At 41.8% G+C, this 16,524-nt stretch overlaps 1 protein-coding gene and 1 long non-coding RNA gene across 4 annotated transcripts in view; one reads left to right on the top strand and one right to left on the bottom strand.

Moving 5' to 3' along the window:
• Positions 1-16,524, bottom strand: part of LOC122773462 — a 34,313-nt gene that overhangs the window by 16,890 nt on the left and 899 nt on the right. For all 3 annotated transcript variants that reach the window (XR_006360892.1, XR_006360895.1, XR_006360894.1), the window contains exons 2-3: positions 4,050-4,234; positions 3,690-3,793 (exon numbers count right to left, since the gene is read on the bottom strand). This is a non-coding gene — a long non-coding RNA (uncharacterized LOC122773462). The remainder of the gene's footprint in view (positions 1-3,689; positions 3,794-4,049; positions 4,235-16,524) is intronic.
• The window catches only part of pappa2 (pappalysin 2), a 79,061-nt gene that overhangs the window by 13,508 nt on the left and 49,029 nt on the right, over positions 1-16,524 (top strand). Inside the window, exons 5-11 of the mRNA XM_044032167.1 lie at positions 1,044-1,192; positions 4,076-4,215; positions 4,842-4,995; positions 5,346-5,538; positions 5,666-5,799; positions 11,344-11,526; positions 11,977-12,280. Coding sequence (XP_043888102.1) covers positions 1,044-1,192; positions 4,076-4,215; positions 4,842-4,995; positions 5,346-5,538; positions 5,666-5,799; positions 11,344-11,526; positions 11,977-12,280 — 1,257 coding nt within the window. The remainder of the gene's footprint in view (positions 1-1,043; positions 1,193-4,075; positions 4,216-4,841; positions 4,996-5,345; positions 5,539-5,665; positions 5,800-11,343; positions 11,527-11,976; positions 12,281-16,524) is intronic.

The raw sequence follows: 16,524 nt of genomic DNA on the forward strand, positions 1-16,524 counted from the left end.
ATTCCAAGATCTCTGTCTCACCAAAGAAAATGACAAGGACTGACTTTGACCAAGAGCCCAAGGACAATCACTTGTCCAGATGCAGAGCGTGCTGAAAATCAATAATAGTTGACAAGGCGGCTCTCACAAGTTGCCCTCCCATCTTAAGCTGTGTGAGCACATTCTGTCCTTGAATTTGAGGGAATTGGTCCTGGAAAGTCCATGAAAACTCGTTGAATTTGATGTCAACCAAGGCGTGGGAACCCTGCTAACAAATAGGAATTGGATGATATGGGATTTTATCGCGCATTGTGATACAGATAGAGATTTTGCTGTAGATGTTTCTCTTGGGGTTTCATAACCATTAATGAATTAGTTATTGTACGGACTGAGCTAGCTTCAAGATTTGCTCCAAAGAAAGCTAAACCAAAACATAGACAAATGGAGCCCAGAACAGATTATTCCACAGGAGGAATGTGTCTTCCTGATTCTAATAAAATATCTTTAACTGTCATTAGACAGATGATTATCATCTTGAGGCCTGATCTTTAGAATTGAAGGTAGTGTCGGACCATGTACATGTCTGTCTTGATGTTGCCTCTGTTCTCCTTGGTCATCCATTTTCTACCACTTTATCCTTGCAGGGGATACAGTTGACATAGGTAATAGGCAGGGTACAACAGTCAGTTGTACAGTTTGCCCCACACATATAGAGACAAACCACCATTCACTCTCACAATTTAGAGTGACCAATTTACCTAATCCCCATATTGCATGTTTTTGGAGGAAGCCAGAGAACATGAAGAAGACCCACTCACACATGGGGGAGAACACGCAAACTGTATGCAGAAAGGCCCTTGTTCCAACCGGGGCTCGAACCCGGGTCTTCTTGCAAAGGCAAGAGTCCTAACCACTACACCAACCGTGTGGCCCTCTCCTTGGTCAACTCCAGGGCTGCCTTCACTGTTCTCCAAAACCTCGATAGCACAATTTCCCAATAGCTGAAATCCGTGATTTAAGGAATGACTCTAAAATTGCCTCTCCTTGTCTTCTTTTGTCTGCAGGGCCTATATGAGTGTGAAAGAGCTAAAGGAGGAGCTAAACCTCAGCGGCTCAGACACACTCAATGTTTTCTTTGCTAGCAACTCAGTGCGCGAAGAGCTGGCAGGGGCCGCAACGTGGCCGTGGGCAAAGGAGGCACTGACCCACCAAGGTGAGATCATCAAAGTATATTCCAAACATGTGTCCAAATGTTCTTTCTGACACGAGTGAAAAGATTAATGCTCGGTTGAATTACATACATGTGTCAGAAGGATTTTACTTCATGTTTCTTGCTTCACTCTCCTTTGCTCTCCATCCTTTGCTGTCCACTTTGGTGTTGCCCAAATGAGAAGGGTGAGAGGAAATAAAGCTTGGCGAAATTTTCCCCGCACTCATTCCAATTCCAGTCATTAGACTCCTGTTCACCGGAGAAGGCCAACAACAACCAAACAAACAAATAGCAGTGTGGGCTCTGCACTACTGTTACAACTCATGCCCTCTTGCCAGCTGTTCTTTATGTAGGCTTTGCATTTCTTTTTCCTTCTTGTGTCAGTGCAAAACAAAACTGTGAGTGGACTTAAAAGCAGCAGACACCTGGGGTAGACAGTATCTCCAGACAAAGCATTCGGGCCACATCCACACGGAAATGGATCGAAGCGCAAACAATCCTTTTCTCTGACGTTTGAAAACATTATTCCGCTGTAGTACATATGCCAGCCCTGTAAGTGGTGCTATAACACTACACCAAAGAAGAGAAGAAGTCGTTATACACATTACAATGTATATAATCACAGAAACTGAGACAGAAAATCGCAATGTTGCCAAGCAAGTTGGCAGTATTTTTTCAGGTCTCCCAAAACGCTGTTTCTGCGTGGACGAAATGCCAATATGATAAAAAAACAAAAACAAACCTATGCCTATCTAGTGTCCGTGTGGAGAGGCCCTTAGTTTTGAAAGAAAAGGACTCGCTGGGACAAGTCACATGACCTTGTAGCAACCAAAAGGTGTCCTTTTTTTTGTTTACTATCTTCCACTATACTAGCTTTGTGCAAAAGATGAATACTAACTGATGAGTGGTGTGTAGAACTATGAGATGATGGGCAGCACATTTAGCTCCTCATCACCTTCAGATGCTGAGCAGAGTATTTTGGATGGACGGATGGACGGACAGATGCATCACTCAGAATGAGAGAGAACACGGTGATTGATCACAGGAGTCTCAGCGCCAGGTGTTTTCAAGAACACTACAGAGATTTCCATGAACTTTGGATGAAAAATGTTTCTGTCTGAATCAGTCTAAACACACCATGTGGACGCGACCCGTCACGTGCGGTTCTTGTGGTTGCTCGCCATCCCACGTTTCACATCAGAACAGGACCATTTTGGGCATCTTTGGAATTTTAGCGATACTGCGACTAACTGACACTCTTTGTGATACTTCTACATGATTTAATCTAATCATTTCTATCTGAATTGATACCAAAATTCAAAACGATCTGTTCTTATATTTTAAGACAACTCATGCACAGACAGGATAAACTGAAAACACAACCTCTTTAGCCTAAGTCTCAGATAGAGACGATGCAGACACCATGTAAGGAAATAGTGCAGAGGAGCTTATTAGAGCACATTACCGCACAATCAGACTTAAACATAGACTTCAAATCATTAATGCGCCTGGATTTTTCCCATGTATTCTTCTTGCCCTTGTTGGAGACGTTTTCTAAGTTCTGTAAACTAATCACAGTCAAACAGGATTCCTGATTCTGCCTCCTTTCATCCACACGGTGTTAAGTGAGCGTCAGCTACGAATGAAGTTTGGTATCTGCAGTGTATCAATAAATATTACTTTGAATTGGTTGAAGTGGTTAGGAGTACGAGTGAAGGAGCCATGTTGTGTCGTACCTTAAAAAAACAGACAGTCTACTGTACTCAACTAGTCAACTAAAAGTTGCACTTTTTCAAAAACAGATACATAGATGCTACTTTATAGACCTCAAAGCGGAGAAAAGGCTTGACAATCGGGATTTCCTTGTGGCTTCTTGACTTGATCTTTTATTGTTTTTACAGGGAAAATCCCTACGCAGCGCTTTCCATATCCACCCGTCGAAATCCTGGATCCATTTTTCTGTCTCGGTTTAAAGCACTCAAGTTTTACTTTGTTCCTTATTAAATTTAACATCACACTGCTCCGTCTTTTTTTATTTGGTGGTCTGTTTCTGTTTTGGAAATCCCAGCTGTAGTACACGCAGTGGTGGAGAGTAACCCTGAAACACTGAAACTGGAACTGAAACAGAAGGTTTCGCTTGTAGCTGGAATATTGCCTTCCAAAGCAATACCACATTTTGGCGAATATTTTATCTATATATGCACGTCCTTGATCATTTTTAGCATCTTATTTTTAAATATATGACAAAATCTGAATCTGGTGGGAAGATAAATATTGTTCACGGAAAGGAAACTGAACCTGTCCAACCGTTGAAAGGACACAAGGAAAGTAGTGAAACTGCACTCAATGTTACAATAGTAATATAAAGAACAAATAGTCCTTGTGCCTGATTTTCCAAAAACTCACAAGTTGTAAACCCACATGGTTTTCAGCATGATATTGGAACATAATGGGTATATGGCAGTCACTAAGTGTTGAATATTTTGAAGGTGTGACTCACCAACACTTTCCTGACGTGTTGTAGCCCTCCAGATCTAATTCCCGGAGTCTGAAATGACTCCAGCTAGGCGCGGTCAATCAGAGATCAGGAAGTGGTGACAGAGCCTGAAATCCAAATAGGAATACAACTTTGGTTCATCAGAGAGAAGAAGAAAAAGAATGAAAAACAAAAGTGAGAGTATCTGTGGACAAGATACAGCTAAATTAATCCAAGGTTTTGTGTATCATTCTCAGTAGCCAGGTTGCCAAAAAATGTCCCAAATTTTCTAAAATCACATGTGAGCATATCTTGGAGAGTGAAATTCACAGTGGTCCTCCAACCTTTCTTTACCAAAACAAACCAAAAGAAAGTCTTACTTACTAATGTGCGTTTCCTGCTGTTGCCAGGTGGGATGGTGCTCAACCCGTCCTACTTTGGTACCGTAGGACACACCAACACCATGATCCATGAGATGGGACACATCTTTGGCCTGTACCATGTCTTCAAAGGGGTGAGCGAGCGGGACTCCTGTGATGACCCATGTCAGGTAGGATGATTCACATTTGCTGTGGGCAACATAGCCAGAAAGGTTATCACAGTAAAATGTTTCCATAGGTGTAAAATATTGATAATTATTGAGATAAATCAACTTCAATCAGGCTTTGGTCACTAAGCCATCTTATTTCCAATAAAGGACAATCTTAAGGCTTCAGCAGACCAAGACATTTTGGACAATGCTATTCTTCCAACTTTGTGCCAACGGTTTGAGGAAGTCCCTTTTTTATTCTAACATGACTGTGCCTCAGTGCACAAAGCAAAGACTATAAAGACATGGTTTGATGAGTCCGATGTGGAAGAACTTGACTGGCCCCACACAGAGCCCTGACCACAACTCCAGCGAGCACCTTTGGGATGAACTGGAACAGAGATTGGGAGCCAGGTCTTCTCGTCCAACATCAGTGTCTGTCCTCGAAAATGCTCTACAGAATGAATGGGCACAAATTTACCATAGAATCCCTTCACACTTTTGAGGAAAGTCTTCCAAGAAAAGTGGAAGCTGTTGTAGTTGTACAAGGGGACCAGTTTGTCTGTCATGGCTTGCTGTAGAAACATGGCTGCACAAAATGAAGGCCCGTATTTATTTGCTAGTGACTCTGTCTCATGTTCTTTCAGGAAACCACCCCGTCCATGGAGACGGGTGACCTGTGTGCCGACACTGCCCCGACACCCAAATCCAAAGTCTGCCACGATCCTGGCGCTGTCAACGACACCTGCGGTGTCACCACCTATCAGGACACACCGTACAGCAATTACATGAGCTACACAGGTACAGTGAGAGTAATTACTCAAATGCAATGCTAATTAGATTTAGCTTTGTAGAGTTTTAGAATTGCAATGTTTATGCACCTCTGTCCTTAGAAGTGATGACATTTACCAGAGTCTTTGAATGTATCTCACTCAACACACTGTAAACCCTGCATTACTTTCACGAGCACTGATGTGCTGGAGTTAAAAATATTTGAAAAGTTCACAAAAAATATCATTGAATATTGGATTTATTGCATTTTTGCTAGAAATGCCCATCAGTATTTCTAATTTCTGCCACTGCCTTAGTGCTTGATCCTGATCCATGAGGATCGGCTGGTAATGTCTTTTTCTGTCATCGCACCACAACAGATGACAACTGCACAAACCATTTCACTCCCAACCAAGTGGCTAGGATGCACTGTTATCTGGACTTGGTTTACCAGAAGTGGCTGATGGACCGTCAACCAACCCCCATCCCTCTGGCCCCCATAATAACTGACCGGAGCCCAGATTCTGTCTCTATTTACTGGCTGCCTCCTACAAGGGGACCTCTTTATCAAAGGTACATGCGATCACTTGGTTTCTTAAAGCTGCAGGCGTCAGGATCTCAAAACTTTAGTTTGCACCTGAGGATAAGACATCAGTTTTCCACAATCATCAACTCTTTTTGTTTTCTTTTTTTGCTTCAGCTCCTCCATGCAAACATCTGCCATTAACTGTGGCAACTGTGAGAAAGATGGCGTTTTCCACCAGTACGCTTACGAGGCATCTTCTCCTCGCATCTGCGACACGTCAGGCTACTGGACACCCGAGGAGGCAGTTGGTCAGTCACAAATTTTGTGTGTGTGAAAGTGTTGGTGTGTATGTGAGTCTAAATGAAGGGTAAATACAGTATATCTTACACATATACACACCCACCGGCCACGTTATTAGGAAACAACTGCTTGTTGTTGTTGTTATCCGCCAATCACATGGCAGCAACTCAAGGCATAGATATGGTCAAGACAACCTGTTCAGAATGAGGAAGTACTTCCTGTATGACCGGAGCACAGACTCCTCTGTTAAATATTGAGATTTTTTTTTGCTAAATGTTGGAGTTTAACAAGTGTTTTTCAGGATTTTTTAAGTCTTCTACAAGCAATCTACAGTTTGGCATTGTTCAGTTTGATTCTTGTGTTGGACGTCACGCTCACGACTCTCCCAATGACGACACTCTCTGACCAATCAGTGGCCGGCAGTCTATTGACATCATGTTTTAGTTTGGGCTCAGGTAATTTGGAACCTCGCCAGAGCGGGTAACCAAAAAAAGCACCAGGTACCAGGAACTATCACTAATGGAAAAGCAAAAAATACTAGTCGTAGAGTCAAGCCACGCGGAGTGAGGGACAAAAATGGATGTAGTCTTAAGGCTGCAAAACAAACTCCTGTCACAAGGACTTCGCTATTTGGCCAGCACTGTGCCAGTTTTATAAATCAGGAATTCACTCCTGCAACCAGGCAACGGCTGCACAACCTCAGTGGTGTCCACTAATATTTGCTCTGCTCTTTAAATTGGAACAAAATTTACAAAACTGACATATTGAAGAAGACCTGAAATGAACAATTGAGACGTTAACTCCTTAGGAAGGTTTTAACTGATGTGATAAATTAAGTGAGAAGAAGAAGAAGCTAATTTTGGCCTCACTTTTCAAACCGGAACATTATTATATGCAGTCTATGGTGTGAACTATAGGCTTTACCTGCTGCGACACACTCACATGGACTGATATGGATACTTCATCCGTACGTGAGTCGTTGTTGGAGCTGCATAGCTGTAAAGCCACAACTAAATTATTAACACTTTCAAATAGATTTTCACTCTTGGAATTCGTTCAGATAAATAAATCGATGGTGGTTTGCGGGTGAATTGTTGTTTTAATTCCGTCTTCCCTTCCTCTGTCTCTCTGTTCTTTCATCAATCCACGGTTGATTTCTCCTCCCAAAACATCCGGTTGTGGTTTCAGGTTTTGTGTTTGTGTCCTTGAGTTTCACTTTCTCTGGTCTGTTGTTTCAGCCTCCACTCACACACAAGCATATACACACACACAAAGACACAGACACACACACATCTTTTATCTGTAAATTTCAGGTGCGTGCGAGTCTAATAGCTCCTGGAAGAGGAAGAAGGCAGAAAATCATTAATGATAATTGCCCTCAGCTACAGAACTCTTTCTGTCTCTGTCTTGTTTTAGCCGAGGCGAGAACCAGGATTATTAGGCATTAGGATTATTAGTCTACTCTGGGTAATGTTTGGATGCTTTTCAAACACTGGACTTCTGTTGTAAACAAAAAAGCCCCCCAATAAAGAGGCTTTCCTATAGTACTGTACTGTGAAACTTTACACTACATCATTACGCACATGGTGCTTGTTATTCCAATCAAAATTTCTGGAGAAGCTCAGACTCCTTTGACGTGACATGTTGGGGAGGAAAAAAACAACAATAAAACTACAATATAAAATAAAGAAACAATGTCATTATTAACACAAGAAGAAAATAGAGGAGTAATGAATGTACAAACACAGTCAATGGAAACTCTACCCAAATATGTGGAAATCCTCTGCTGGAATTTATGCTTTGAAAACAAGCGGTGAGGAGAAACAGGGGGATTACAGCTCCTTCGCTTTCTCTGTGGGATCATAATGATGATAAAGAGTCAATTACAGTGTTACTCTAAACAGTGGAATGCACATAGCTGAGGAGACAGCCAGTCTGCTGGCTTCCCTGGCTCCTTTTTCACTCTTTCCCACTTTTAAAGACAAGGATGCATGGGGGTCACTCTCTTTCCCCTCCAGCAGGGAACGAGAGAAAGGAAATTGGACAAATTCAATGTGGATATCATAACTGGCAACACATACACATAAAAGTATAGTTTCGACAACAACAAAACAGTGGCGGGTGAAATAGTTGGCAAAAAAAACCCTCTGTTTGCATTTACTCAAAATGTTGCTTGTGGCAACGCTGACTGGTCTGAGTCAGTTTCCAGGCCGAGGGAAAATACCAGAGTGTTTCAGGAGTGTTTGCTCCTATTGAGGAGAATTAAACTGGTTTATGTGCTACAAGACACTTTAATATGGGTTATAATTTTAAACGAGAACATTTTAACGTCCAGTGCATTGTGTTCCTCGCTTGTTGTGGTGCCGAAATGAAGGGGGTTTGAAAAGACGTCCAGATCGAGATGCTGACCGGGATGAGTTTTTCTATGACCGATGCTTATCTTAAGAAATCAGGACGGACGATGGCCGATAAGTGAAACTTCAGTAACCCGCTGTTGGTTTGTCTCGCCAATCTACATTTAATGGAATTATACACAGTATTCTCAGTAAAGATGAACTGAAAAGAACTAAAAATGTAATACGTGACATGGTTCATCCAAAAAACAAAAAAAATAAATACAAATTTGGATGATGACATAGCAACATTTATCATGTTTCTGAGAACAAGTTTAATTTGTAATAATTATCCAATAAATAATAATCAATAAACAGATATTGGAGCCAAGCTCTAGCCAAATGTAGGGATGAGCCAATATGATATCGAGAATCGCATCCGTCCGATACTGTTGAAAATCACTGGATTGGAAATTGGCAAATAAGCAAGAGGACTTTTAGCTGAAAGATTGAGAATTATGTCTTTGAAATTGCTTGAAATTGAAAGCACAAATGTTTTGTTAAGAGCTTCATTGTGTAAAAATGACTAAAACTGACAGTATCAGACTGATATCAGTAGATATTGGTAAAACTAACTGATAAAAATGTATGTAAAAATCCAAAAGTACCTATTGGTGCAGCTTTAAATAGAAAGTGTGCAGTTTTCTTTTCTATCTTAACTGCAGCCAAAAAATATCATTCATGTCCTAAATTTACAAGGATAAAATTAACAAGCACATTTTGCTCAGTGAGAGGTAAATTGATGAGGTTTGGGCTTCGAACCAGATTTCACGGGCCCCGCATTAGACATGGCAGAAAAGGCTGATCCCGTGCCAGCTGATTTATGAACATGATTTACCAGCCCTGTTTTACAGCTTGTATTTTTGCACGGCGCCAAATCCCACCACCTCTGATCTTATTGTCCCATAATGCCTCCTGCTCTGCTGAAGCCAGGTGCCCCCTCGCCTGGATCCTCCTCCTCCTAGAGATTTTCACACAAACACTCCCCCACTGCGTTTGCCATAATGTGGACGACAAACTCTAGATCAAGTTCTCCACACATGAATTCATGTCTGAAAATAGTTTGAAAATAATATGTGTAATAAATAAATACTAACTGTGAAGCTGCAGGAATAAAATTTGGGCAGTTGGAGGAATATATATCGGTCATCGGCGAATGGCCGAATCCATCACTGGTTGTTTTTTTGGCCGAAATGTAGATGATTTTTCTCTCTGTTTTGCAAATTATGTGTAATGTTCTGCCTCCTCCAGAATTCGACTCGATAAATAATTAATCATTTAAGCATGAAAATAACAATTAACCAGCCAAGTGCAATTCAGAATGTGCACAAATCTCTTATCTCCTACTTATACATCCTCGGAGAGTGGTCAGCAACTGGCAGACAAAACTGGCAGCATTAATATGCAGCTTCGTAAGAAAATGTTTTTAATTATATGCTTGAAAAAAGATTCATCGAGTCAAAGAGCAGTTTGGAAACACTAGAAACTTGTCTGTGGCAAATTCAAGTTTGTTTTTTTAAACCAACGCAACTCTTAAATTTGCCATTTTTGTACAAGATTGAATAGTTTAGATGAGAAGAAAAACAGTACATTAGAAAAAGACAATATTTGCCTGATGAAGATATGATGTATGGCTCTCTAGGACTTGAAAATGAATGCAATAATAACTCATTATTACTGACACAGGTTATATTCTGGCTGACAATATGCAGGTTCAAGCCCATGCCCACTTTATACCTTTTCCAGGCTACTTGGGTACTAAGCTACCCATTATTGTCAGCCTGAATATAACCCCTATGGGGCCCACATGGACATGTTGGCTGGGTCATATTGGGTGAAAGGCACATTGGACAAGAGGACTTTAATGCTATGTCGCTCACGTCTGAATCTTACAACAGACATGGCTTTGAATCCAGACCCCTCTCGTGTTGAGGGCGATCCTGCTCACCACCGTCTTAATCACATTGAAATATTGATAGATGTTTGCAGGTGCAAAAGAAATAAGAAAATGTCCGACGGAGCCGAGTTCAGACCTGAGAGGAAGCCACGGATAACAATTAAAAAAAAAGAAGAAATCGCTCAAATGAAACGACCCAAACTGTCTGTCTTCATTTTGGCTGAACATTTTGTCTCCGTATCTCACTGTTTATGATACTCAAAAGTGACTCTTTACAGCCACGTGGTGAGTTTTTATCAACAGATTTGTCTATAGTTTACTGAAATGTTCATTAGTTACGTAACTCATCTGACACCTCCTGGAGTCCCTGCCCACATGTGACACTAAAGAGTGATGAGGGACTGTCTCACAGATTCACGCAGCTTCATCTCTCTCTGCTCAGTTTAACGGCCTGGCTTGGCCTTGTCTCGGTTTACCTTGCACTCATTTCATACACGTTAAATCCAACGACAATTAAATTGTAAAAATCTTTTTGGCCGCTGCAGCTATATCTGCTGCGTTAATCATGTGTTCTCTTTTGAAAAATAAAGTCATTAACCCGGGAGACTTTTGGAAATACTTCTGTATTTGGATTAGAGTAAAGAATACCTGACCCGACACGACCTTTGTATCACGGGTGGACAAATTGGAAATTGTTGTTGTTGTTGTTGTTGCCACTTTATCTTAGCATGTGATGGCGTTTTTGCACCTGTAAACTGAAGTTTTTAAACTCCGCACCAAAGTCCATAGAGAGAACCAGTGTTTTTAGCACATGGGGGACACAGGAGTAAGTTTATGTCACTTAGGTTAACCTGAACAAAGGATTTCAAACCCCATAGTCACGTAGTAACACATTTGAACTTACCGCAGCGGTGGTTCAAATTCCTTCAAAGTCCTTAATGCCTTGATGTAAAATCCCTGATTTTGTCGATGGACTTTGGTGTGGGGCAGTTAGATGTTTACAAAGTGGCACAAACGTCCTTTTGCTGTTGAAAAACAGCATATTCTTAAGATATCTTCAATTTGTTGACATGTTTATCGCGTCTCATAGTGTCTACAAAAAACAGAACTATCTCGCTTTCCCTACACTTTACTGTCATCACAACAGCATCAGGAATATGGAGGTTCATGAATGTATTGGTGTGTGTGTGTCCCCTGTTGCTTTATTTTGACACCCTTGCAGTACATGTATCTGTATCTGTGCGATGTCACTTCCCCAACAGGCCCCCCAGATGTAGAGCAGCCCTGTGACCCCAGTCTCCAGGCGTGGAGTCCCGAACTCAGCCTGTACGACACGAACGTGACGTCACCTTGCCCCGACACTGAGGGCTGCACGCTCACGCTGAGATTCCTCCACCCCATCGTCCCACACGCACTCACCCTCTGGGTCACCTACATCTCTGCAAGTAAGTCTCACTCCTTATTATTAGTCCACAGTTAATAACAACAACGTTTAACAACATTATATTAAAAATACGCTCTGAAAAAAGCTCTGCATAATCAGTTAAAACCATACTTACTTTAATCTAAGACAGTTTAGAATATGGAATCTTAATCTGAGTTGCTTTGTAAACTTCGCTCTTTCTCCCACACCAAAGCCCATAGAGAACATTGGTGATTTTACTAAACAGCACACATGAGTTGTTGATCCACTGCTGCCTCTATCTGTAATTTCAGAGGTTTCATTTTGTGGACTTTGGTGCAGGGGTGTGAGCAAATGTTTTCAGTAATGTTGCTCAAGGATTTTCAAAATAAGAAAGATACAGTTCACAATAAACTTGAAGTTTGAAATGACAAAACAATTACAGATTACAAACTAAAATGAATCTAATCTGTCTCTAATTCCACTTCCCCAGACAACCCGGCCATCGCCAACATAGAGCTGATAACAGACACGGGGAAAAGCATCAACCTCGGAGCCCAGCACGTCTTCTGTGACATGCCCCTCACGCTGCGCCTGAACACCCACAACGCCGTCATTGCCGCCATAAAACTCTGCACCTTTGATGAGAAGTTGGAGATTGACGCGGCCATGTTGTCGTCGGGCCCCGGCGGCCCCCTGTGCTCCGGCTGCCAGCCGCTGCTCTACAGGATTGAGCGGGAGCCGCCTTTCACCGGCAGGCCACCGTCACCTCAGACTCATCAGACGTTTACTGACAGGTAAGTGTTCAGTGTTATCACATGCTGATAATCGAGAGCAGGGTTGTAAAAGCGAAATGGAATTCAGCCAAAATAAGTTAAAGTGGCTTTGGAGTCATGTTTTCAAAGTGTGTTTGCAATAGAAGTGAATTCCATTGACTAAATTATGTAAAATTTACCCAAAATGTGGTAATAGAAATATAAAAACTAATAAACTGGGAATTGCTACACAGGAGGTGACCATAATATGAATTTGCTTTTTAGTTTCTTACCCCAAATCACCCTAAAATACTCTACAGGCAAGTTCCAGGGCCTGTTTTTTTCACTGGTGTTGTGTTGGAGGAATTTGTCCTCCATGACTTTGTGATGTCTGACAGTCTGTTTGAATGTGTGTGAGTGTTTCCTAATGTGGCTAATTAACAGATCTTTCTGTGTATGTGGCTGCGTGTGTTCAGCTCACATCGCTAATGTTTCCAGCGTGAGGAAGCCGAGCTGCGGCGACTGATCCAAATCAGTTTGAACAAGCATATTACGCTCATAGAAAGCATGCTGGCATTTTGGGGCTAAGTTTGGATCCCGGGTGTCCAAATGATTACTAGAATGGAAATGTTAAGCCACAAAGCTTTGGGTTTTTTGTCCAACCAAATAGCATCTCTCCGAACTGTCTCCACTCTCATTCCTCGCTATACAACTTTGGCACAAAAGCCCGGTCAGATGATGCCTTGGATATGGCAGTTGTGTCACAGGACCGCACATCATTGAATTTGAAAGCTTTGTTGTCATTGTACTGAACACAATGAGAACGCGAGTGAAAAATCTCCAGCGGCGCTTATAAAAAAAGAACACATAAGAAATAAATGACATGACAGGAAAAAAAAAACACTCAATAAATCAACAAGATACTGTATAACAGAGGAACACGGCCTGTTTATTGTGCACTTAATTTTTGTGAAGGGTCCTTAAGGATAGGAACTGTATTTGTGTCTGATGATTTGGGCTTTCATTTGATGTGATTCCTTGATGGTACGGTTCAGTTTGGTGCCGTATGGAAGGACAAAGTCCTGGGTCAGGCTTGCGTTTCAACTGAGAACAGTACCTTTAGTTGGTAGGCGAGGTGTGTGCTGTGACCAATGGCCGCATCAGCGAGATAGGTAGCGCGATGTCGTATTGGGGCGATGACAGCGAACGACAACATTGAATGGGACACAATGGAGGACATCCAGCAGCTCTGGTTTTCCTGCTTGTTGCAACAAGACGTCAAAGCTTTGTATGAGAATAGACTGCAGGCATTTGCCTCAACTTCCACTGGATATTTACACAGAACGTCAACCCATTTGCATCTGTGTTGGTGTTGCCTTTGTCAATCTTGACTCACGGAGATGTCCTGTGCTTGGCTACACATGCTAAACATAGCTTACACACCGTGTTTACTTTGGTCGACGAAACTCACAGGGAACACAAAACATATTCACACCTGTGATTTCAGAGAAGCAGAAGGGGGTTTGAAATTGGTCGATGTGACACCCAAATCAGCTGTTGCCGTGGTTACTATTAGTTGGCAGCAGCTAACAAGTCACAGAACAAGGCAGTGACCTTGTTCTGTCGTCCAATCAGCCGACTGTTAAGGGTAGAGCCGGTCTAGCTCCAACCTGACCTTACTGTACCATTTTAGTGTTGGACTTTTTGCCGATACCTAATATGCCGATATATCAGGAGTGCTTACATTTTTCTTGCAGAAGTCATTTTGTCTCTTTTGTAGTGAAATCAACACAATATTTTGCCCATTCAGATGTAGATATACATTGAGCAACGGAGACAAAACAATAGTTGTAGAGGGTGCCACCATATCGGTCAAGGAGGTAGCAACCTATTTATTAGACTGAGGACTACTGTTGTAGTCATCAGTCAAATCGGCAGATCTCGGTGTGTCTGCCGATGTGCAATAATACATTTTAAAGATAATATCTGCAGATACGGATATCGTTTTGATAATATCGGGCATCCCTACGTTTTAATCTGGTACCCCAAAGGAAGGGTGCCAAAGAATGGAACGGTTGGGGCTGGTTATTTTGGTTCTTTTCCTGAACTAGGTACCAAACTGAACTGTTACACTCGATGGAAACACGGCTTTGGACCGATAATGCCTCCCTGATGCCAACAGGTCAAACAGGTGGGAGGGGTCTATAAGGATGGATCTGGTCTACCTGAAACAAATTCCTCCAAGAAAGGTAGAGAACAGTGTACGATCCCTCGGGTTGTGTGAACGACCCTCTGAAGTGTGTCCTCGTCCTTGGCTGAGCAGCCATCATACCACGCTAATGATGCAGTTTGTAACTGTGGTCTCTGTGGTGGAATGATAGAAGGTCGCAAACAGTTTCTGCTCATGTTTGTTTCTCCCGAGGATCCTCCGAGTCATCGCTGGGCTGATTTTAAAAATTTTGTGTCGTGGTGTGTGTTGCTGTTTGCAGAGCGGGGTTCCCATGAGGCGGACACGGCTCCTCAAAAAACTGTTTATTTTTCAGAAACACGTCTCCCGTATGTTACACAAGCTGTGTCTAAGTGCAAAAACATGTAAGAGCCGATGGGAATTAAGTTATGTGGGACTGAGGAGGGCAGAGGGCGGTTGATGTGAGGAGAAGCGAGTGTTGGAGCGCAATGAGTTTGGAGGAGGAGAGGAAGGTTAACATGAGGGAAGAGAAGATGAAAAAGATAGAGGAGTGGACAGCGGAGACAAAGGGAATTGGGAAAAGATATGGATAACCAACACTGACATAAAACGAGGTGTGGGAGGAACAGAAGTTTGAAGGGAAGAAATGAAACTTAAAGTTGGTAGGAAGGGAAGGTGAGGGGGGACAGACGGAGACAGCAACACGACAGAGGTGAAGCAAAGCAGGCAGAAGTTTTTCTCCCTTTTTTTTGGATTATGAACCAAATGTGTGCAGCAGAAGCCGTAAACACCACTTACTGCTTGGATTAGGTCCTTAGCCGTTTCCTCCTGCTGACCTGGCACTGCGGTCAGACTAAGGCCTAATCCACATGGAAACATAACGTTTCCTGTACGATACTTTCCCGTTTTCGTTCTTAAAGTTTTCCATAAACACGGCAGCATTTTCAGGAAATGTAGCCCATACACGCGAAAGCCCCTAAAACAACTCTACAGAGTTCAGAGATCATCCGAGTCTGAGTTTTGGTCCCCAAACAAATTTGCTGTCAAGATTCATGTCATCAAAAATCATGCATTAAATGAAGTTTTGATCAATTTACCAAACATCTTTGAGAAATTATTTGTTTGCCATATCGAAATTTTACAAATGTGGCTGTACTGTTTTTGTCTGGTTTCTTTATTAAAGTGAAGCAAAAAAAACCCAGAACATTTCTTTTAAATATTTAAATATTTTAAGATTTAATTGCATCTCTCAAATGGTGAGATTTATTAACTCTTCCAACATTAAATAATTCTCTTAGTTTTAATAATTTTAATCAAAACATTTTAATAATCTCTGAACTGTGGACACCATTCTTTTAATAATTTCATTTATTCGTGGTGTTTTATTTGCATGATATTTTATTATTCTAATAATCACCATTTAATTTTTTATTTTATTTCTAACTCACGCAACACAATCAACAAGAGAATCTTATGAAGTATTTTAAACTCACGCCTCTTGAGCCAGTTCACCTTTAACCCGAGCTCAGCCTGTTTTCTGGTGCAGATTTTCAGACGCTCTCATCTGGAAGGAACTCGCAGTGTTGCAGAAATAGGTGTGTAACAAATAAGAAAAACAAAAGGAATGCATTATGGTCTGTGCAGCGGGCCAATTATGTCAGATTGACACATTTTTGTTTGGGTTACAAAAAGCCTAAAGCCATTTGACCGTCTGACAAACAGTGTGTGACGTTATCCCCACATTCAGATTGTGCAGGGTTGCTTTTTTTCTCATTTGTTTGAAAGCAATCTGTAGTTTGTAACATTTAAATATAAACATCTGTCCGTTACCGTCGCTCACACGATGCTGATCAGCTCTCAGTGTAGCGGTATTTCGCTCTTGTGTTGCCTGGCAACATCAGCCACGTTTCCACCAAGTGGTACAGCTTGGTTCAGTTCGGCACGTCACACAATTATTTGCGTTTCCACTTGTCGGACATTGACAAGGCCACCGAAAAATACTATCCGTAGTGTCCCAGGTTTTTGGTTTAGCTTTAGTCGCACTGCAGTCCACTCATTTGTCATCATAGCTTCTTCTTTGGGGTGAGCTACACTGTGT

Source organism: Solea senegalensis, linkage group LG1 (genome assembly GCF_019176455.1).
Source record: "Solea senegalensis isolate Sse05_10M linkage group LG1, IFAPA_SoseM_1, whole genome shotgun sequence".
NCBI lineage: Eukaryota > Metazoa > Chordata > Actinopteri > Pleuronectiformes > Soleidae > Solea > Solea senegalensis.